The sequence below is a fragment of the Mauremys mutica genome, chromosome 10, assembly GCF_020497125.1.
Source record: "Mauremys mutica isolate MM-2020 ecotype Southern chromosome 10, ASM2049712v1, whole genome shotgun sequence".
Classification (NCBI taxonomy): domain Eukaryota; kingdom Metazoa; phylum Chordata; order Testudines; family Geoemydidae; genus Mauremys; species Mauremys mutica.
In genome coordinates, this window is record NC_059081.1 from 37,715,970 (window position 1) to 37,738,201 (window position 22,232).

General features: G+C 46.4%; 2 protein-coding genes across 5 annotated transcripts in view; one reads left to right on the top strand and one right to left on the bottom strand.

Moving 5' to 3' along the window:
- Positions 1–13,182, top strand: SSB (small RNA binding exonuclease protection factor La). The gene is made up of 12 exons (XM_045031948.1): positions 1–130; positions 5,897–5,971; positions 7,825–7,928; positions 8,101–8,275; positions 8,500–8,607; positions 8,716–8,816; positions 9,037–9,108; positions 9,196–9,238; positions 10,104–10,244; positions 11,044–11,230; positions 11,406–11,540; positions 12,729–13,182. The coding sequence occupies exons 2-12, from the start codon at positions 5,906–5,908 to the stop codon at positions 12,824–12,826; spliced, it is 1,230 nt and encodes a 409-aa protein (XP_044887883.1). The 5' UTR covers positions 1–130; positions 5,897–5,905; the 3' UTR covers positions 12,827–13,182.
- The window catches only part of METTL5 (methyltransferase 5, N6-adenosine), a 15,483-nt gene continuing 6,077 nt past the window's right edge, over positions 12,827–22,232 (bottom strand). For 3 of the 4 annotated variants that reach the window (XM_045031951.1, XM_045031949.1, XM_045031952.1), the window contains exons 6-8: positions 21,554–21,605; positions 20,721–20,770; positions 12,827–12,941 (exon numbers count right to left, since the gene is read on the bottom strand). In XM_045031951.1, the coding sequence (XP_044887886.1) occupies positions 12,888–12,941; positions 20,721–20,770; positions 21,554–21,605 (156 nt within the window). In that variant the 3' untranslated portion in view covers positions 12,827–12,887. Of the gene's footprint in view, positions 12,942–19,862; positions 20,509–20,720; positions 20,771–21,553; positions 21,606–22,232 lie in introns of those variants that run through there. The other variant, XM_045031953.1, reaches the window with a different exon arrangement.

Here is a 22,232-nt window from a genome sequence, read left to right on the forward strand (position 1 = left end):
TGCTGGGATTGCCCAGACTAGCGTCGAGCGCTCAGCGCAGCTTTTAAAGGCGGAGGGCGGGGCCTGCGGAGCGGCGGCACCAGAGGGTCGAGCGCGCGCGCGGTGCTGCCCTCGCCGGGATCCGCGGCAGGTTTGTGTCCGAGTCGCGCGCGCTGGGGGCCTGGAGCTGCCCCCCGCCGGCTCGGGCTCGCGCTCGCCGCCCCCGGTGCTGCGCGTGGTCCAGAGACTCCCCGGGCCCGGGCCGCTACCGGCCCCACGTGCGGAGACCCCGGGGGAGGGGGCTGGGGCCGCGCGCGGTCTGGCGGGTCCCCGGGGCTCTGAGCTTTCGATCCCCGCCCCATGCGGCTCCCTGCGCCGGCGTCTGCCCCGAGCCCGGGCTAGTGGGGCCTGGGCCGCTGGTCGCACCGCGCTCCGCGGGCGGCGGCTGCGGCGGGCCTGGGCTGCGCTAGAGACGTAACCGTGTCTAAACCGGCGTGCGGCCAAACGGCAGTGCCGGGGCTGCGAGTCCTGGCCGTGCAGCTACCGAGCGGGAGGGGAGCGGCGCTGGACGGGTGCGGGGCTCGTGGCGGCCTGTCCCCAGGGGCTGTCCGGGCGCTGTCGCTTCCGGGGAGAAGCGTGTGTTAGCCTAGCGCCTAGAGCTGGGTTGGGGAAGCAGGAGAAAACTTTAACTATGTTGTTTAATGTTGGTCAGGACGGGTTTAGGTCTTAACCCACTTAGTGGCTGACATCCCAATGACTACTGCTGACTTCTGCACCAGTGCTCCTGCCACATTACCTCTGGTGGAACTGTACTGATCATAGCAAGGGTAGGAAGCTTTAAGGAGCACTGGGTCAGGTACTTAGCTAAGTACTAAGGTTAATATGCCTCTGTCAGTGCTTATAATGCAAACAAGTGTCACAGGTGTTGCTCACTTGACTCTTCATTTATTACCCCGATGTTAGTATTTCATATGGCACCCTGGCTGTTATCTTTCTGTGAGTAATAATGCTACTGGATCTCAATCTCATGTCCTGTATGCTCTGGGAGTAAATGTATTAGCCTGAGCCATTTTAGAAAGCTGTTAATGCTAACACTGTGGTGTATGCTGACTCAGGCCTAGTCTACACTGGTGGGGTGGGAATCGATCTAAATTAAGCAACTTCAGCTATATGAATAACATAGCTGAAGTTGATGTACTTAGACCTACTCACTGTGGTGAATTGACTGTTGTTGTTCCACCGTCGACTCTGCCTGCACCTCTCTCAGCAGCGGTGTACAGGAGTCGATGGGAGAGCGCTCAAGGGTCGATCGCTGCTTGCTGATCCGGCGGGTAGTGTAGACATACCCTCAGTTTTACAGAGTAAAATTAGGCCTCTGTCTAGCCACTGGCTGGTTAGTAATAGTGTTTCAATATGGGTGGGCTAGTCTACTCTGGGGAGGGAACCTGTTAATTGAATCCCTTTCATGCCAACAGCTTCATTAGTAGTGTGGATGGGACCTAAGTGCACTGGCTGTAACCAATCACATTAGCTATCATATACAATATAGCCTGTGAGAGGTGAGCCTGCTAGGCAGGGATGAGTGGACAACAAAGAGTCTCTAACATCTTGGATAATATAAATCAGGGTTTGTCTAAACCAGGAAGCTTTACTACTTGAACTATATCAGTATATCTTAAAGCAGCAGCCCCTGGCACCCTTTTAGTGTGGACACAGGTATTTTGGTATAAAAGTGATTATACTGGTTTGGGAACTGAAATAAACTGCATGGTACAAGGCACTCTTATCCTGGTAAAATGTAAGTATAGACCATCCATCCCTTACTAACTCTAATCAGCTGTCATGTAGCTTTATGCTGTCATGGCTGACCATAGGATTTTCTCCTCTGATCTGCCTGAATCCTTTATTGACATGACAAGATTGAGTTTGCTATCAGAATGGTTTTAGTACAAAACCATTGGCAGCTTGCCCAGATAAAAGGCCCCATTCTGGTTTCTAATCAGAATCTGTCCAAAAGTGCATATCAAGTCTTCGCATTAAGGCGTCATACAGAATTTAATATGAACTTGTTGCTCGTGCACCATTTTCAAGTGTAAACTGAAAAGGTAATCAAGGAACATCAATTAATTTTTGATAGTGGTAAAAGCAGCTATCTTAATACAATGAGGTGGTCTACAGACTCAAGATTTTAAAAAGTGCAACTGAATGAAAGAATATGGAGGAAACTAAACAGAAGGATTAATAAAGGCTTGGCCTGTACTTAAATTAGCATAGCTACATTGGTCATGGCATAGTTATGCCAACCTAACCCCCAGTGTAGATACTGCTATATCAACGGAAGAGTGCTTCAGTTGATGCATCAACCATCATTCAGGAGGTGATGTTTCCTTTTCTTTGGTATAGATGCATCTGTGCTAAAGGTATATGCTGGCATGCTTATGCCTGTTTAGTCTCCAGAGATCCCTAATGGAATTGCAAATTTTGAGATCAGCATGTTTTAACTAACATAGTGGAGTATCGTATTAGTTACTCCTGTGAAAGAAGTAGCATGCAGCCAGTGCATTCTGTGGCCAGGGAAATCATAGCCGAGGAGCTAGAGACAGCGGAGTGGCAGAATTGGACTGTAGTAGGCAGAGGAATTTGTTTTTGTTTTTTAAAAAACCATGGAGATTAAATAACTCTCTGTTAAGGAGTAACATAACGGGTAAGATTGGCTGAGGTAGCACTGGGCATTCTTCACATTCTGAAAAGGCATAATGTAACTCTTTCTTCTTCTTGTGTCATCTCCACAACATAACCTTAACTCTGTCCTCTTAGTGTGATGTCTTCCCACCAATAACACACCCATTAGTATGTTACCCTTACATGTTCTCAGAGACTTTTAAGGTCAGAAAGGACCATCATGATCATCTAGGCTGACCTCCTGTGTGTTGCAGGCCACAGAACCTCACCTGCCCACTCCTAAGTAAGGCCATAACTTCTGAGTTACTGAAGTCCTTAAATCTTGGTTTAGAGACTTCAGGCTACAGAGAAACCATCCTTTACTCTAGTTCAAATCAGCAAGTGGCCTGTTGCCCAAATTGCAGAGGAAGGCACGTGCCCCCTCCCCTCTGGCAATCTGACCTAGGGGGAAAATTCCTTCTGGATGCCAAATATAGTGATTAGTTTGACCCTAAGCATGTGGGTGGGACCAACCAGTCAGACCCTGGGAAAGAATTCTTTGTAGTAACTCAGAGCCCTCCCTATCTAGTATCCCATCCAGCTGGTGGGGATATTTGCTAATAACAGTTACAGAGAGGTCATATGCTATTGTAGGTAATCTCATCATTTCTCCTCCATACATTTATCAAGCTCAGTCTTAAAATGAGTTAGGTTTTTTGCCCCTGCTTACTCCCCTTTGAAGGTTGTTTCTGAATTTCACTCCTCTAATGGTTAGAAACCTTCATCTAATGTCAAGCCTAAACTTGTTGATGGACAGTTGCTATCCATTTGTTCTTGTGCCAACACTGGCCCTTAACTTAAATAACTCCTCTCCCTCCCTGGTATTTATCTCTGATTTATTTATAGAGAGCAATCATATCTTCCCTCATCCTTTGTTTTAAGATAAACAAGCTGAGCGCCTTAAGACTCCTCTCATAAGGTAGGTTTTCCATTCATCTGATCAGCCTAGTAGCCCTTCACTGCACCTGTTCAACTGTTCCAGTTTGAATTCACATTTCTTAAACATGGGAGACCAGAATTGCACACAATATTCCAGATAGTCTCACCAGTGCCGTGTATAATGGTAATAACACTTCCTATCTCTATTGCATATATCTTGCCTGAGGTATCCTAGGATTACATTAGCCTTTTTCACAGTTTGGTGACTCATAGTACTGTAATGACCAATATACCAAGGTATTCTTCTCTTCTGTTGCTTTCATTACATTCCCGCTTACTTTAAAAATGTTTTAGTCACAAAGTGCATGACTTTGCACTATTAAATTTCATCCCATTTCTATAACTCCAGTTTCAAGGTCATCCAAATCTAGGCTATTCTGGTTCTCTCCATATTGGCAACAAATCTCAACTTTCTATCGTCTGTAAATTTTATTAGCACACTCCCACTTTTTGTGCCAAGGTTATTAATGAAAATGTTCCATAAGATTGGTCCCAAGACTGATCCTTGAGGAACTCCACTAGTAATTCCCCTCCAGCCTGACAATTCACCTGTCAGCATGACCCATTGTAGTTTCCCCTTTAATCAGGTCTTTATCCACCTTTCAATTCTCAAATTGAAGATGATGTGGATTAATATAAGTAATTTTCCATGTGGAACTGTATCAAATGCTTTACTGGTGTCCAGGAAGACACACTCTACTGCATTTTCTTCGTATAGAAAATCTGTTATCTTCTCAAGAAAAGAGATTAGGTTGGTCTGGCATATCTACCTTCTGTAAAACTGTACTGTATTTTATCCCAATTACTGTTTAATTCAGTCCTTAACTACTCTCTCTTAAATTGTTCGAAGACCTCACATCCAATTGAGGTGAAACTAGTGGGCCTGTAGTTTCCCAGATCACTTGCTCCCCTCTCTCCTTAAATATAGGTACTGTATTTTTGCAAGTCTCCAATCATAAGGCTTGATCTCCAAGTTTACGGATTCATTAAAAATCATTGCTATTGGGCTTGCAATTTCATGTGCCAATTCATTTGATATTCTTGGATGGGAGATTATATGGGCCCCTTGACTTGGTCCCATTAAACTGTTTGAGTTTGGCTTCCACCTTGGATGTGGTAATTTTCATGTCCATATCCTTGTTCCCATTCAGCATCCTGCCACTGCCCCAGATCTCCTTACCCTTATTAAAAACTGAGGCAAAGTATTTGTTTAGGTGTAGTGTTTAGTTGCATTCTCACTGCATTACTAGCTCCAGTGCCAGCAGCTTGAGCTTTCAACCCATAACCCTGACAAGCCAGCCAGCTGGAGTTTAAAGCACCACTTAACTTGAGCTAGAAGTTTGCATGGATGCAAGTTGGGTTAGGGGCAACACTTGAGTTATTGCATTGTTTGCTCAAGGTATAAAGACAAGCCCTCATAGGGGAGAACAGACTTCTTTCTATAGGGAGCACCAGAAGAGGCTGGGTTTCTACTCTGTGGTGCTCTGATGCTTCTGCTTCCCTCTTCAATGTAGTAAATGACCAGCTTCTTTCAAACTGGAAGATGAGGCTTAGTTAGGAATTGTAAATAACTTCATCATACTCCATAAGAGGTAGTCTAACCCACTGTTTCACAAATGCAGCCACATGTGACCACCAACGGTTTTTCTTGAGGCCACAAGCTCCTGGGCGAGACTGGATTTTATTAAAATTTGTGTCAACATGCTGGCATCAGATTTCCAAAGATGAAGTTTGCTAAGCACTAGATGGCTAAATGCCTAAATCACTGTTGTATGGAGTATAGTTGTCTCTCTAATATCCTGGGACCAACAGAGCTACAAGATGGGTGAGGTATTTATATTTTATTGGACTAACTTCTTTTGGTGAGAGACACAAGCTTTTGAGCCACACATAGCTCTTCTTCAAACCTGAAGGTATTACCTCACCCACCTTGTTTCTCTAAATCACTGTTGGAAAGAAGTGAAATTGCTTTGCCTTTTTTTTTTTTACAGTGGATAATGCTGCATGTTGATTTGATACTTCAAGTCTTATATACATTTTATTTATCTTGCATTCTGACTAACTCCTAACTAAGGTTCTGAGTTCATGTTCTAAGTTGACTGGATGTCTTAAATGTATAAAGAATTTGTCAATTTTATTTTATATGATCTGGCTGTTGCCCAAAATTAGGGATTTCATGTAATGAATTTCTAGACTTACAAAGTTTATGGTAATGCAACAATACTAAGTAATACCAAACTCTGGTTTATGAATACAGGTAGCCAAAATGGCTGAAAATGGAGAGGGTGAAAATATGTCTAACCTGGAAAACAAAATCTGTCAGCAAATTGAGGTATGTTTATTTTAATACTGGATGCTAAATCACTTTCTCTTATTAGATAAATTGTTAACCTGGCTAGGTATTCTAAACAAAAATGCTAAACCTAGTATTTAAACTTCAGTCTTCTAAACCAGTTCTAGAAATGCTTGTCCATGGTTCCGTGACAGTGTTCATTCTGTGCATTTACTAACAACCTAAATACTAATCACCTTACAAACTGGCAAGTTTATGGACTGTTAAACAAACCAAAATATTAACTTCTCTTATTGCAACTTTGGGAGTCATTCCCTATGCATGCAAGTAGAGAGAGGTATTTAATGTGTTACAATCTGAGCAAGGTTGTGAAGATGGCAGCTTCCTACTTACTACATTTAAGTTCTTCAATGTCTTGTGACATTGCTGTGTGATGATATCCTATACCAGTGGCTCTCAACCTTTCCAGACTACTGGTACCCCTTCCAGGAGTATGATTTGTCTTGTGTACCCCCAACTTTTTACCTCACTTGAAAACTACTTGCTTACAAAACCAGATGTAAAAATACAAAAGTGTCACAGCAAACTACTACTGAAAAATTGCTTACTTATTTTACCATATAAGTATAAAATAAATCAATTGGAATATAAATATTGGACTTGCATTTCAGTGTATAGTATATAGAGCAGTATAAACAAGTCGTCGTATGAAATTTTAGTTTGTACCGATTTTAGTGCTTTTTCTGTAGCCTGATGTAAAACTAGGCAAATATCTAGATGAGTTGATGTACCTCTTGGAAGAGCTCTGCGTACCCTCAGGGATACATGTACCTTTGGTTGAGAACTACTGTCCTATACTATCCTGCAATCCTGTTTTATTATTGGAAAAAATACAGTTGAATTACTGACTGAAGAAGACTTGGACATAAGGCATCAACTATCTTTATCTCCTCATCACAAGGTGTAAAGGTCTAAAAACTAAGTTTGAAAGTAGTAGACATAATAGATTAGTAGAAGTGTCCTTGTAGTGCTTTCTTAATCCACCTGTGTATTAGTAATACTGGAAGTGCTGTGAAATTCTGAGTAAATGCTGGGGTGGAGGGAGAACTGTCATAATTAAAATGAAAAATCAACCGTGTTAATGTAACAATAGTAGGTTAAATTCACATAGAAGTATAACTCGATTGATTTGATTTAATATATGCACAATGTAACTGATGCTGGTATAGAGTGATAAATGAAATATTTCCATGTTGACTCTTGGAGCATAAAATGTTTGACATTTGGATTATGACTGTAGCAAGAGACTGTCCTTACAAACCACTGTGCTGGCTAATTCAAAGTAGTGAAGGAGCAGAACATTCTGTGGATTGTTGAACTGGGTCCACTTGGAAATGGGAATGGTAGTAAAACTGGCAAAATAGATGGTATCGTACTAGGACAAATGCTACTTTTCATTTGTTTTTTTTATTTTTATCTTTTATTTTTTTAAACTAAAATGTAAAGTCATTAGGATACCAATTTTGACTAGTAATCAAACTAATTTGATCAGGTTGATGCCTAAATGATATAGGAACAAAAGTCTCCATGTATTTGCTCAGCCAAGGCCATACACTTTGTGTCTGCAACTCTTTACTACTGTCCCACTAGACAAGATCACTCTTTAGATGGTGAGCTACTTGTAGTTAGATTTGGAGGAATTCCAGTTAAATGGAGAATTTAGAAATTTTGAAGTTAAAGATATCTGCATAACTGAGTTAAAGATAACGCCTATGGTATTGGTGTAAAGGGGCATGCCAAACTTCCATTGGCTAGTTCATTACTGCATCAAGTCTCCATCAAATTCTCTTATGTTTCAATAGTCTAGGACAAATCTGTCTTTATTTTTGCAGTACTATTTTGGTGATCACAATCTACCAAGAGACAAGTTCCTAAAGGAGCAGGTCAAACTGGATGATGGCTGGGTGCCTTTAGAAATAATGATCAAATTCAACAGGTAAAACAAAGTGCAAGTAACCTTTTGTGGCTGGGTGCCTTCCAGATAACCATATTGTCTGAATTAGAGGCCACATGTCCTCAGTCTGTATGTACAACTCAAATCATAATTGAGTAATGCTGGGGAATGGAGCATGTGACCCTGTTTGATATACTGTGTTCTTTCTCCATAGGTTAAGCAGTCTCTCAAAAGACTTCAATGTTATAGTAGAAGCACTGAGAAAATCTAAAGCTGGACTTATGGAAATAAGTGAAGACAAAACTAAAATCAGAAGATCTCCAAACAAACCCCTTCCTGAAGTGAATGATCAGTATAAAAACGCAATTAAAAACAGATCTGTATATATTGTAAGCTTTCATACTCTACTGCATTACTTCAGTTTATTACTTAAACAGCTTTAACCCAAATGAAATTCTGATTCTCTTGCTTAGTTTTATTTTAATATAAAACAAGGTGTGGCATAAGTTTTAAGTAACTGATTTGTACTTTTCAGTCACCCATGCCAGTTTGTAATGGGAATGTCATAGGTTCTGTTTCATGTAATTACTGGACGTTCAATATTACTTTGCAGAAAGGCTTTCCAACAGATGCAACGCTTGATGATATCAAAGAATGGCTAGAAGGTCAAGGCTCAGTAGAAAACATTCAAATGAGGAGAACATTGAGTAAAACATTCAAGGTAATTGTATATCACAATAACTGATGCTTTGCTAGCTATGAAAAACAGGCTACTAGAGAACATTCCATTAATGTATTTAATTCTTAATATTCCCCAATTATTCAATAGGGATCAATTTTTGCAGTATTTGATAGTGTTGAATCTGCTAAGAAGTTCACAGAGATACCAAACCAAAAGTACAAAGACACAGAGCTGATTGTGCTTTTCAAGTAAGTCAACTTCACTTATGTTTGAACAGATGCCTGCATTGTCATACAGGTCTCCAATACTGCTTGATTTGTGCAGCCTTTGCTGTTCCTTTGGAACAATCTCTAATTATAAAGATGTTCTAGGGCTATAAGTTTCTTTAGCTACTACCATCTTCTCTTCTAATAAACTAAAGGCTTTTTTTTATAGGCTGCATTAACTTAATTTATACCTCTATTGAAGGGAGGAGTACTTTGCAAAGAAGAATGAAGAGAGGAAACAAAACAAAGTAGAGGCTAAAGCAAAGGCAAAACAGTAAGCTAGGCTCTTGTTTAATAAATGAAGCACCTTGCCGTATTTAGTTAGTTATATTCTAACCAACTGTGATCTGAACTCTTACAGGGAGAAAGAAGAAAAACAGAAGCAAGCCGAAGATGCTGAAATGGTATGTACCTCTTGAATGGTCTGGAAGGGTAGAATAAATGAGGTTACAATGAATCTGCTTTGGTAATTGTCAAGTCTGTTTTGATACTGTATGTTTTCATATACCTGATAAGTACTAAAGCTACATCTGCCCTACTGTGTTTTTATATTAACCCTGTGTTCTAACATAGGTATAGGAGGGTGCCAAACATTACCCAAAATGTGAACATTCAGCTTGGAGTACCACTTTGCCTCCATAATCAAATCTGATCTCCCACCCAGAAGCACATCATATTTTTTCTGAAGGCCTAATTTTGTCAATTTATTACAAGATGTTAATTTGCTTTCTACTGTGTAGAACAAATGTCACTGTACGTGATTCCACAATTAGCACTGAATAGCAGGGAAATATGCCCGGGTAGTGTCCCATATATGAAGAAAGAAGATTGGGGGTGGGCGGGGGGAGAATGGCAGGAATGAGCACTTCTAGTGGTACTGACCATCTAAGTGCATAGGTTCACAAACTGGGGTTGCAGCCCACAGGACTTAGTGGCACCTGGGTGTCAAGGGTTGTGAATATCCTAGAGAGAGTCAGGAAAAGGGGATTACAAAACTTTGACATTGCTTTTTCAGTCTTTTCCAGACTGACAATGCCATGCAAGTCTTCTAGAAATCTTTTTTGTGCTCGGAGGTACTTCGGTGTAAAAGTATGAGATATTTGGCCTACTGGCGATACAATTGGATCCATGTCACTTGATCTCTTATCAGTTGCTGCAATCTTTTTAATACTATCTCCTTAATACAGCTCCCTGAAACTCTGCACTTCAGTGCAAATCTCAAATTCTAGCTGCCTTATTTTTTTAAAAAAAAAGTTCTCTTGTATTTAGAGATCACTGGATGAAAAGACCGGATGCTTGCTGAAATTCTCTGGTGACCTAGAAGATCAGACTTGCAGGGAAGATCTTCATGCAGTTTTCTCTGACCATGGAGAAATTAAATGGATAGACTTTGTCAGAGGGGCAAAGGAGGTCAGAAGGCTCTCAGATGAGATGTTTCTTTTGTCTTATGTGAAATTTGTCTGTCTGAATGCTGCTTAAGTGCCTGATGGTTAACTTAGCAATGGTACAGTAAACCTTCCATTGGGGACTTATGGAATGCAGAATATGATAGTGCTGAAGAGATCAATTAGTTTATTTCTTCAGCTTTCTAGAGTAACTGCTATTATAAAGCAGTCTGAGTAAAAGGTAAAAGCATTAATGTGACTCTCCTGCGGAGTTACTTAGACTTTGGCTAAAATGAGGGCATGCTAACCTAGAGCCACAGAGGAGTGCATACTGATAGCTATGGGAGTTTGCATAACACATAACGGCTAGACTAAAGCTCTCAATTAAACAAACCAGTTATTAAATGCAACATCACTGATTGCTGGGAGAGTAGAGAATTATGCAGAGCAAACCTTGGCCTTTTTCTTATTCAACTGTCTGTGTGCATAGCTATGCATGTCACTGTCCATATGAAGTGCACATGCAGTTATCTAAGGGCTTTTAAAATCTGGGGGCTGGCATTTTAAGGCTCAGATGTTAAATTGACATGAATTGTGGGTCTGTTAATACAAGTCTGAAAATGATGAAGCACTAAACCCATTAATATGTAGGTTATCTTCAAAACCATATGGGCTAGAAATTTATTATAAATGAGTTTTTGTAAACTGCAGCATCTGAGTCTGTCAGGAGACCTGGGGGTACTTGACACTCCAGCTGCAGTCATATTAATGCTTTTGCACTGGCAAGACTCCATAATGCAAAGGGTGCTTGTTTCTGTTTTTAGGGGATTATCCTATTTAAGGATAATGCAAAAGAAGCACTGGATAAAGCCAAAGAAGCAAATAATGGGAACTTACAGTTGCGCAACAAAGATGTGATATGGGAGGTGCTGGAAGGAGATGCAGAGAAAGAAGCATTGAAAAAAATCATGGAGGGTCAGCAAGAATCATTAAACAAATGGAAAGCAAAAGGTGATTTTTTTCCCCTGACTAATCTGAATACCACTTGGATAACTTTCATGGAAGTTCTATTATATTAAAGTGAACTTGTCAGATAGTGCATTCACTGCGTTGTATGATTTTAGATTAGTAAACGACTAATGCATGGTTCTTAAAAGATCTTGAACTATCTTGTACATCTTGACAGGTCGCAAATTTAAAGGTAAAGGAAGAGGTGGCAAAGTACCCCAGGGCGCGCAGAACAAAGGGAAAGTACAGTTCCAGGGCAAGAAAACAAAATTTGAGAGTGAGGATGAAGAGGGTGAAGAGAACACTAAAACAGGTAAGCTATTTTGTGCCTGAGATGGAGTAGTTCACGTGCTGCTTGGAAGCAACCCTTTTGAAGCAATGTCTGTGTGTATATAGAGGTAAGACTGAACAAATACACCTCTACGCCGATATAACGCTGTCCTCAGGAGCCAAAAAGTCTTACAGCGTTATAGGTGAAACTGTGTGTTATATCGAACTTGCTTTGATCCGCCGGAGTGCGCGGCCCCGCCCCCCCACCCCCGGAGCACTGCTTTACTGCGTTATATTAGAATTCGTGTTATATCGGGTTGTGTTATATTGGGGTAGAGGTGTAGTTGCTTCTTGTATTTTCTAGAAACTGGTCAAGTTGGTTTATCATATGCTATTAAAGTTTTTGTTCCCTCCTAGACCAGTTTTCCTGATCATTCAAATTTAGTCACGTTCGCAGGGATTAACTGATGCCTTTGTATAGGTCTGTCAAATGAAGGACTGAACTGGTACAGAAACTGACCTATTCCTCTGCAGAGTTGAGCATTTACAGGGAAATGCAAAGCAGTTTACACTGCAGAGATACTGTCATTAGTCCTACATGTCCTTAGCTCTACACAGCTGTTACAGTAAATTAATCATTCATCATTTTCCAAGTAAATGAATGCCCTTAACTCAGTATGGTAGAAGAAAACCTTTGTCTGTTAGCCATAGCCTAGAGCAGTGGTTCTTAACTCTTCCATACTGTGGGCTGTCTTCCCTTCCTGTTGAGATTTGGTGCTTGACTAAAGGAAAAATATGGGATCTTCCATTGTTTGAAGTGTTGTGGTAGCTGTGCTGGTCCCAGGGTACTAGAGAGATGACGTGGATGAGGTAATATCCAACTTCTGTTGATCCAATAAAAGATATTACCTCACCTACCTTGTCTATCTCTATGACCAATACTATTACTGTTTTTCAGACTGGAAAAATTCTGGTGCTCCTGTTTAGTTAATTTCCTCCTGCTGTTTCTCAAGGCTTTGGACCACATAAGTCATGAATAGGTGATTCATCATTGTTACATAGTAGCTATGGATCACCTGGAATTGTTCCATAGGCAATATGCGAAGTACTAATTTCAAGGCAACCTGTTCATATGTAGCAGCCTGAAAGATTGTATGTCTTGAACTGGATAGGAATAGTCTTGAAAGTAATATCAAACTTCCACTAGTCTCATAAGTATTAACTCTTACAGGGCCAGCAAGTCCCAAGAAAAGACCACTAGAAGAGACTGAAAAAGAAGAACCTGCATCAAAACAGCTGAAAACAGAAAACGGAGCTGGAGATCAGTAATAGTGTTTAAAAAAGCACTGAGTTTTTATTAATCCATTTTAAATAGATTTTAAGCCAATCCTCAGTTTGGAAATTTTTCAGAGGAAAACCTTATTAAATCCACTTCAATATCCACCTGTAATGAGAGGAAAGCTTTTTTTATTTTGTGAAGGTTTTTTTTTTTTCCCCAGATGCATGCTTACCTTAACATGCCAACTTGGATTTTTTTTTATATTTATAGTTTTGCTTATACTGTCAGATCCTCTCAGTATTTCTGGCATTTGAGTCAAATGTATAAAGGGAGGGTCTATCCCTGAATCTGACTGTAATTTTGAAGTTGTATGAAAAACACCAATAAAATTCCATATTTAAAAATCGTGGACCGTTGAATGCTAGCATCAAACTTATTAATGTTAGTAGACAGAACCCTGTCAAAGATCAGATATGCACACTACTTTGTCTATAAATATGCTAATCAGGAAATAGTTTGACTAAGGATAGCTTCAGTGGGATAAAACTCTTATAGTCCCTCACTGTGGAGAAGATATCTAGCCAAATGCAACTCCAAGTGGTACATACATACATCAAAAGTGCCATTGATGCTACAATTTTTGGTCTCTGACTCTGCCTTCATGTTACACCTACTCTCTCATCTAAGCCTTGCTGCTTATTTCCAGGTAACTGCTGGTCTTTCTGATCAGACTCTTATCCAGGTCCTCCTCTCTGTGTGACTACTGACACTTCCCCTTTAACCTTCTTGGCATCCACCTTGCTCCCCTTGGATCCGCTCTAAAAGACGGTTACTCACCTGTAGTAACTGGTGTTCTTCGAGATGTGTTGCTCCTATCCATTCCATTGTAGGTGTGCGCGCCGCGCGTGCACGGCTCTTCGGAACATTTTTAGCCTAGCAACTCCGGCGGGCCGGCTGGCGCCCCCTGGAGTGGCGCCGCCATGGCGGCGCATATATACCCCAGCCGGCCCGTCCGCTCCTCAGTTCCTTCTTGCCGGCTATTCCGACAGTGGGGAAGGAGGGCGGGTCTGGAATGGATAGGAGCAACACATCTCGAAGAACACCAGTTACTACAGGTGAGTAACCGTCTTTTCTTCTTCGAGTGATTGCTCCTATCCATTCCATTGTAGGTGATTCCCAAGCCTTACCTTAGGCGGTGGGGTCGGAATGAGACGTGGCGGAGTGTAATACCGCAGAGCCGAAGGCTGCGTCGTCTCGAGATTGCTGCACCAACGCGTAGTGGGAGGCGAAGGTGTGGACAGAAGACCAGGTGGCCGCTCTACAGATGTCCTGGATGGGGACGTGGGCCAGGAAAGCGGCCGATGAGGCGTGTGCCCTCGTCGAGTGTGCGGTGAGTCGGCACGGGGGTACGCGAGCAAGCTCGTAACACGTTCTGATGCAGGACGTCACCCAGGAAGAAATCCGCTGCGAGGAAACTGGCTCGCCCTTCATGCGGTCGGCTATTGCCACAAACAGCTGGGGCGAACGCCGAAAGGGCTTCGTGCGGTCGATATAGAACGCGAGAGCTCTGCGGACGTCGAGGGTATGCAGCTGTTGTTCCCGAGGCGAGGCATGCGGCTTCGGGAAGAAGACCGGGAGGAAGATCTCCTGGTTGAGATGGAAGGCCGACACCACCTTGGGGAGGAAGGCCGGGTGTGGTCGGAGCTGCACCTTGTCCCCGTGAAAGACGGTATACGGGGGACCCGCCGTCAGGGCGCGGAGCTCTGAGACCCGTCTGGCGGATGTGATTGCCACGAGGAAGGCCACCTTCCAGGTAAGGTGGAGGAGAGAGCACGTAGCGAGGGGCTCGAAAGGTGGGCCCATGAGCTGGGCGAGGACCAGGTTCAGATCCCATGTCGGAGCAGGAGGACGCACCTGCGGGTAGAGACGGTCCAACCCTTTAAGGAATCTTGATACCATCGGGTTGGAGAAGATAGAGCGACCTCCTATAGCTGGTCGGAAAGCTGACAGCGCTGCCAGGTGCACCCTGAGGGACGAGATTGCAAGACCTTGACCTTTGAGGTACCAAAGGTAGTCAAGGACAGTCTGGATGGGGGCCGAGAAAGGGTTGCTACCTCTCTGGTCGCACCAGAGGGCAAAGCGCTTCCACTTGGCGAGGTAAGTAGTTCGCGTTGAAGGTTTCCTGCTTTCAAGCAGAACTTGCTGCACCGCTGCGGAGCAATCTCTCTCTGCGTCGGTTAACCACTCAGGAACCAAGCTGTAAGATGCAGCGATTGCAGGTTCGGGTGACAAAGCCTGCCGAGGTCCTGGGTTATGAGGTCCGGCCACAGTGGAAGGGGAATGGGTTCCCGAATCGACAGCTCGAGCAGCAGGGAATACCAGTGCTGTCTCGGCCAGGCCGGAGCGACGAGTATGATGCGGGCGCTGTCTCTCCGGATCTTGAGTAACACTCGGTGGACGAGCGGAAACGGAGGGAACGCGTAGAGAAGAGACTCTGTCCATGACAGGAGAAACGCATCCGAGAGGGAGCCTGGAGCTTGACCTTGGAAGGAGCAGAACCTGTGGCATTTGCGGTTGGTCCGTGAAGCAAAGAGGTCTATCTGGGGAAAGCCCCACCTCTGGAAGATGGAATAAGCGACATCTGGGCGAAGGGACCACTCGTGAGAGGCGAAGGACCTGCTCAGGCGGTCGGCCAACGTGTTCTGCGCTCCCGGCAGAAAAAACGCTTCGAGGCGAATCGAGTGGGCTACACAGAAGTCCCAGAGGAGCAATGCCTCGTTGCAAAGTGGGGAGGACCGTGCTCCGCCCTGTTTGTTGACATAAAACATGGCTGTGGTGTTGTCCGTATAGACCGCTACGCAGCGGTTCTGTAGGTGAGCCCGAAAGGCGAGACAAGCTAAGCGGATGGCTCTCAGCTCCCGGACGTTGATATGGAGGGAGAGCTCTTGGGGTGACCAGAGACCCTGGGTGTGTCGGTCTCCTACGTGAGCTCCCCAGCCGAGTGCCGAGGCGTCCGTCGTCAGGGTGATCGACGGACGAGGCGGGCGGAACGGAACTCCCTCGCAGACCGTTTCCGGGTCCAGCCACCAGGTGAGCGTCTGGAGAGCGGGCCTTGCCACCGTTACCACCATGTCCAGGGGATCGCGATGAGGGCGGTACACCGACGCCAGCCACATTTGGAATGGGCGAAGTCGCAGCCTGGCGTGTGCGGTCACAAATGTGGCCGCTGCCATGTGACCGAGGAGGCGGAGGCAGGATCGTACCGTCGTCGTCGGAAAGGCCTGCAGTGCCCGAATGAGGGAGGCCAACGTCTCGTGCCGAGTGCGAGGGAGGCACGCTCTGGCCAGATTGGAGTCGAGGACCGCTCCTATAAACTCCACTCTTTGCGCTGGAACTAAGAGGGACTTCTCGGTATTGACCAGCAGGCCGAGAGACCGGAACAGATGTAGAATCTCGGTCACCTGATGCGCCACCAGCTCGTGGGAGCGGCCCCGAATAAGCCAGTCGTCGAGATATGGGTAGACGTGGATGCGACGACGGCGGAGGGCTGCGGCAACGACCGCCATGCACTTGGTGAATACCCTCGGCGCGGTGGAGAGGCCGAAGGGGAGCACTGTGAACTGGTAATGTGCTCCGTTGACCATGAAGCGGAGGAAGCGTCTGTGGGGGGGGTAGATTGCCACATGGAAGTAGGCATCCCTCATGTCGAGGGCAGCAAACCAGTCTCCAGGATCCAAGGAAGGGATAATGGACCCCAAGGTTACCATTCGAAACTTGAGCTTGCACAGGTATCTGTTGAGCTCCCGGAGGTCTAAGATGGGACGAAGGCCTCCTTTCGCCTTGGGGATGAGGAAGTATCTGGAATAGAATCCCCTGCCCCGCCTGCTGGGAGGCACCTCCTCGATGACACCCACGCTCAACAGAGACTGGACCTCCTGTAAGAGGACTTGCTCGTGAGAGGGGTCCCTGAAGAGGGACGGGGAGGGTGGGTGGGAGGGAGGGGGCGAGATGAACTGTAGGCGGTAGCCGTATTGGACAGTGCTGAGGACCCAGCTGTCTGATGTTACAGATGACCACGCCTGGAGGAAGTGGGAAAGGCGATCGGAAAACAGAAGGGGTGGATCCTGATTGGAGAGAGGTTGGCGGCCCTCGGGCGTCCCATCAAAAGGGCGTCTTTGGGCCTTGAGGGGCCTTGGACGATCCCTGGGCTTGGTTACGCCGCCCGCCCGATGGTCTGCGGCGGAAGGGGGCTGAGCGCCGATTATTAGGCGGACGAGGTCTGTTATACTGATAGGGCCGATACGGTTGACGCCGGAAGGATCGCCTCTGGGTGGCCGGCGTGTGCATCCCTAATGTGCGGATCGCCACTCTGCCGTCCTTCAGGGTCTGAATGCGAGTATCAGTTTTTTCTGAGAACAGACCCTGCGTCTCAAAGGGAAGGTCCTGGAGCGTATATTGGACCTCCGGCGGCAGAGTCGAGGACTGAAGCCATGCAATGCGACGCATGGTTACCCCTGATGCTATGGTCCTGGCACCCGAGTCCGCTGCATCCACCGCTGCCTTAATCAAGGTACGGGAAGCCAGCTTTCCTTCCTCCAGCAGCGCCGAGAATTCTCGGCGGGAATCCTGCGGGGTGAGCTCTGTAAATTTCCCTAGGCAGCCCAAGATGTTGAATGTATATCTTGAGAGCAGGGCCATTTGGTTGGCGATGCGGAGTTGGAGTCCGCCCGCTGAGTAAATTTTCCGGCCTAACAAGTCCATGCGCTTGGACTCTTTCGACTTTGGCGCAGCGGCGGGCTGTCCGTGTCGCTCCCGGTCATTGACAGAATGGACAACGAGAGAGTCCGGAGCCGGGTGAACATAAAGGTATTCGTACCCCCTCGGGGGGACCGAATACTTTCTCTCAACTCCGCGTGCCGTAGGCGGGACGGAGGAGGGCGACTGCCAGATAGCGGCATTGTTCTTTTGAATTGTCCGGATGAAGGGGAGTGCCACCCTCACAGGGGCCTCCGCTCCCACCACGTCTGTGATGGGGTCATCTACCTCCTGGACTTCTTCCACGGGTAGGTTGATGGCCTTAGCTACCCTTCTGAGAAGGTCCTGGTGTGCCTTGATGTCGAGCGGCGGAGGTTCCGACGGTGCCGCCCCTGCGACTGCCTCATCGGGGGAGGAGGATGAGGAAGGACCGGGTAGCACTTCTTCCGGTGCCTGCTCCGTGTCTGCGGGAATAGGTGCCCGCGTTTCATGGCCCAAGTGCGTGCCGTGGGCGGCGGCCTGTGGAGTGGGGGACGGAGGCGGCCTGCTGACCGTGGCTACCGGTACCGACCACACCGAGCCTGGCTGTCGCGGCGGAAGGGGAGGACCCAGTTCATGTTCGGCCCAAGGCACCCAAAAACCCCATTGCTGAGGTCCATGCTCTGGTGGGAGGGACCCCGCCCGGAAGTCAATGGCGTTGCCCTCAGGGGACGCGACTGAGGGCTCTCTTGATGGCCGGGGGGGGCCGACGCGGTGGCCGGGCGGACGTCCGGTGCCGGAGTGAAGTGTCCCCGCGGTGCCGACGGGCGGTGCCGGTCGTCATGTGGTGTAGCCGGCGAACGGGACCTGCGCGTGGCTCGGTGCTGGGAGGTCGACTGGCGGTGCCGGGAGCTCGACCTTCGGCCTCGGGAGGTTGACCTTCGGGCCCGGGAGCTCGACCGGCGGCCCCGGGAGCTCGACCGGCGGCCCCGGGAGCTCGACCTGCGGCGTCGGGATGCGGATCTGGACCGCGTGCGGTGGCGCCTGGAGCGGCTTCGTGACTCTCGACGCCTGTCGCGGTGCCTGGAGCCGGACCTGGTGCGGTGCCGGCGACTGGGCGACCTGGATTTGGAGCGTCGTCGGGAGTGCGACCGGTACCGCGACTGGGAGCGGTACCGGGACTGCGACCGGCGAGGGGACGGTGAGCGTCGTCTCGACGTGGATCGTCTTGCCCGGTGCGGCGGAGATCGGTGCCGTGACCGAGACCGGGATCGAGATCTGGCGGTGCTGCGATCAGCTCGGTCGGCCGGGGATGGGGGGCGCATCATAAGCGGCTTCCCCATAGATTTGAGAGTCCGCACCGGTGGCAACGGCAGCTGAGCGCTTGCATCAGCGGTAAGGTCAATCAAGTGTCTTGCCGTCGCGAACGCCTCGGGCGTGGACGGCAGCCTCAGCTCCTCCTCGGTAGGTACCGGGGAGCTGGGCGGTGCCGGACTCGACGGGCCTTGCGGCGCCGGAGTCGACGGCACGGTGCACGTTTTGTGCACAGCCTCAGCCTGCACCGTTACAGTCGGAGGCGGCTGGGCTAACGGTCTCTTGTGCTTCTCAGAGACCGTTTTCGGCACTTTGCGCTTCTTCCCCGGGGAGGGGGAGCGGTGCCGAGTCTTCGGTGCCGGGTGCCGAGGTGCATCGGCACCGGGGCGGCTGGGAGCGGTCGGCGCGCCGCTAGCTGAGGCAGTCTTTGGCGCCGTCGGTGCCGGTGCCGGCGGTTGGAGTGCTGACTCCATGAGGAGTTGTTTTAAGCGTGAGTCCCGCTCCTTTCTCGTGCGAGGCCTGAAAGCGACGCAGATGGGGCACTTGTCCGACCGGTGCGACTCTCCAAGACAGCGGAGGCAGGAGTCGTGCGGGTCACTCACCGGCATAGACCGCTGGCAAGCCGCGCAGGGCTTGAAACCCGCCGGTCCGGGCATAAGCCCGCACCGGGGCGGAAGAAGAGGGCTAACCCCTCTAATTCCCTAATTACTATCGTAACACTAACTATAGAACTATTAAGAAGACTTAACAACTATAACAACTATATACACTAACTAACGGAGAACGCTAAGCTGTGGAGGAAAGCAGATCACTCCACTGTTCCTACTAGCCGTCACGGGCGGAAAGAAGGAACTGAGGAGCGGACGGGCCGGCTGGGGTATATATGCGCCGCCATGGCGGCGCCACTCCAGGGGGCGCCAGCCGGCCCGCCGGAGTTGCTAGGCTAAAAATGTTCCGAAGAGCCGTGCACGCGCGGCGCGCACACCTACAATGGAATGGATAGGAGCAATCACTCGAAGAAGAAATGCAGCTTGTTCTAACCAGGTGGTCATCTCCTCTCCTTCAAAAAAAACCCCCAAAACACATACTGCTTCCACTATGTGAAATACAAAGTTTTGGTCCTTAATCATAACTCAACCACTTCCTCATATATCTTACATCACCTATTGCTGCTTCTGTTGTCTCCTACTCTGCCATCACTTAACTACCTGCTCCCACCAGCTCTTGATTGCTTTTGTCCATGCTGCCCTTATGCATGGTACACCCTCACACTAGTCCAAAGCCATGACTCTTCCTTTAAGAGTAAAATCCTGGTCCCATCTGAAGTCAAATGGAATTCTGCTGTTGCATTCAATGGGGGCAGGAGTTCACCCTAGTCAACTGTAGGTGGGAGCAAGTAGGAGTTTAGACACTAAATTTATTTGATACATGGAAACAAGATCTGATAGCCTCTTGCACCCACTTGCTAAGTCTTAATTAGATTAATTCAGGGTCTTAGTGTGGTAAGCCATAAGCAAGAGCTGAGCCTAAATGCTATGCAATACAAACATAATCCTACAATAGAATTCTTTATGCTAGAGGTACTAACTACAGTGCCCTCAACCCATCTAGAAGAGGGTTAGAGACAACTTAACTTTTCTGGAATGTTTCTACTCCACCAACTTCAAAGCACATGACACCAATCCTGAAACCAAACGTGCAAATGGGTTTGGTAAAAATATTAAATTGAGTCACAAGTGCAGCTCTAACCCCTTTGTAGAGTGTCCAGCATACGATTAGGCACTACTGCAATGCAAGTTAAACTGAATTCAGACTTGAGTTTTAAACTATTAGCCAATTGCTTCTAAATTTCAGATACAATTTCATAATTTAATATGGGATAAGGAAGATACTTACAGATGACTTCTTATGAAACTTGTATGATGCTGGTAAGTCATATCTAAGTTCTGTGAAGAGCACAGAGAACACCTGTCATACTAAAATCACTTAGTTGCTCAGTGGTGTTAGACAAACTGTATTATATTCCTTGATCACTTTTTTGTTGCCAGCAACTTGACAAACTATTTGGCTTTACATTTATTCGGTCTCCATGTGCCTGTTCTTGAGCTCTGGCCAGATTAGTGAATGCACATTAATACCAAAACAGGCATTTTCATATTAGCAAGTTTGTTTCTAGAAGGAAATTGATACTATGATAACCATCACAAAACAAGTGTGACAATGAAGGAACTCTGCATTCTACTGCTGTATAAATATTGAATTATGTCTTTTTTCCCCTATATTCTTCACTCCTATGCCATTAAAGTAGCACACGAGTCTTGAAATACCCACCAAAATTTGGAGATCAGAAAAACTGACAGCTCAAATTGAGGACTAAGGGAATGCAGAAGCAGGGAAAGGTAAAACTTGTTGACAATGCTTTGAGATGAGTTTTTCCTGACTATATCCAGAATATTTGCTTTACTTTCTGATCAACTGGGACATCTTTCATCATTAGAGGTGTTTGTCCTGGGGGCAGAAGAACCTACAAAACTTCCTATTTCATTAGTTTAGACCTCTTTATCACTTGCTCCTTGTAGTTTGGGGGGAGGTAAAACAATCTACCAGTTTTTCATCCCAATGGATCATATTTTTAAACTAGCTCCTCATGCTACATCTGAATAGTAGCTGGTCCTGGAGGCTATTACCCACTAAAAGTGCATTTAAAAAAAAAATGTACAAGATATTACCTGCTATAACTTCCATCTTCACTTTCCATTCATCTGCTTTCTTTTGTATATGCTGAACACAAGAAAATAGTCCATGAACTTGGTTCCAATTAGTTTATGGCATTTTGAGGAAACCTCATTAAAATAGTAAGATATTTTATACTTTAAGCGTACTTAAGTTTTGAGTTGAAGTATTAATCTGACATCTGCAGTCTCCTGCATCAAGACTAGTGTTCTACCTTGTCATTCTCATACCCATTATTAAGGCTCCAAAGACAGAACTCCAACCGGAGTTTTTTTTTTTTTTTTTTTAAGGTGTGTGCATATCTACTGTGATAGACCCAGGCCAGATAGGAACAGCAGAGTAGTAGAAGGAAGATATACTGGCCACTGGATAAGCAGTTTTCTGTTCCCTGAGTGACCAGAGCAGGGGTTGCTCCAGGCTCACCCCAGGCAGGCCAAAGGGAGCCAGAGGAGAGGAAGTGTGTACACGGAACTGGGAGCAAGAGGCATGCAAGAAGCTGCAACTCCTGATCAAACACAGGAGGAATTGAGCTGGACTGTGGCTTCTACCAGAGGGGAAGGTCTCTGGGCTGTTTCCCGACCTACAAGGTGAATCTGTGAGGCGACCAAATCTGCCAATAAGTGCAGGACCCACCAAGGTAGAGGAGGAACTTTGTCACAATTCCCACTCAAGTAT

Excerpts from the sequence above, each read along its gene's own strand:
- SSB (XM_045031948.1), top strand. The coding sequence starts at position 5,906 with ATGGCTGAAAATGGAGAGGGTGAAAATATGTCTAACCTGGAAAACAAA. Across the intron at positions 8,276-8,499 it reads AAAACAGATCTGTATATATT|AAAGGCTTTCCAACAGATGC; the intron begins GTAAGCTTTCAT and ends ATTACTTTGCAG. Across the intron at positions 11,231-11,405 it reads AAACAAATGGAAAGCAAAAG|GTCGCAAATTTAAAGGTAAA; the intron begins GTGATTTTTTTC and ends ACATCTTGACAG.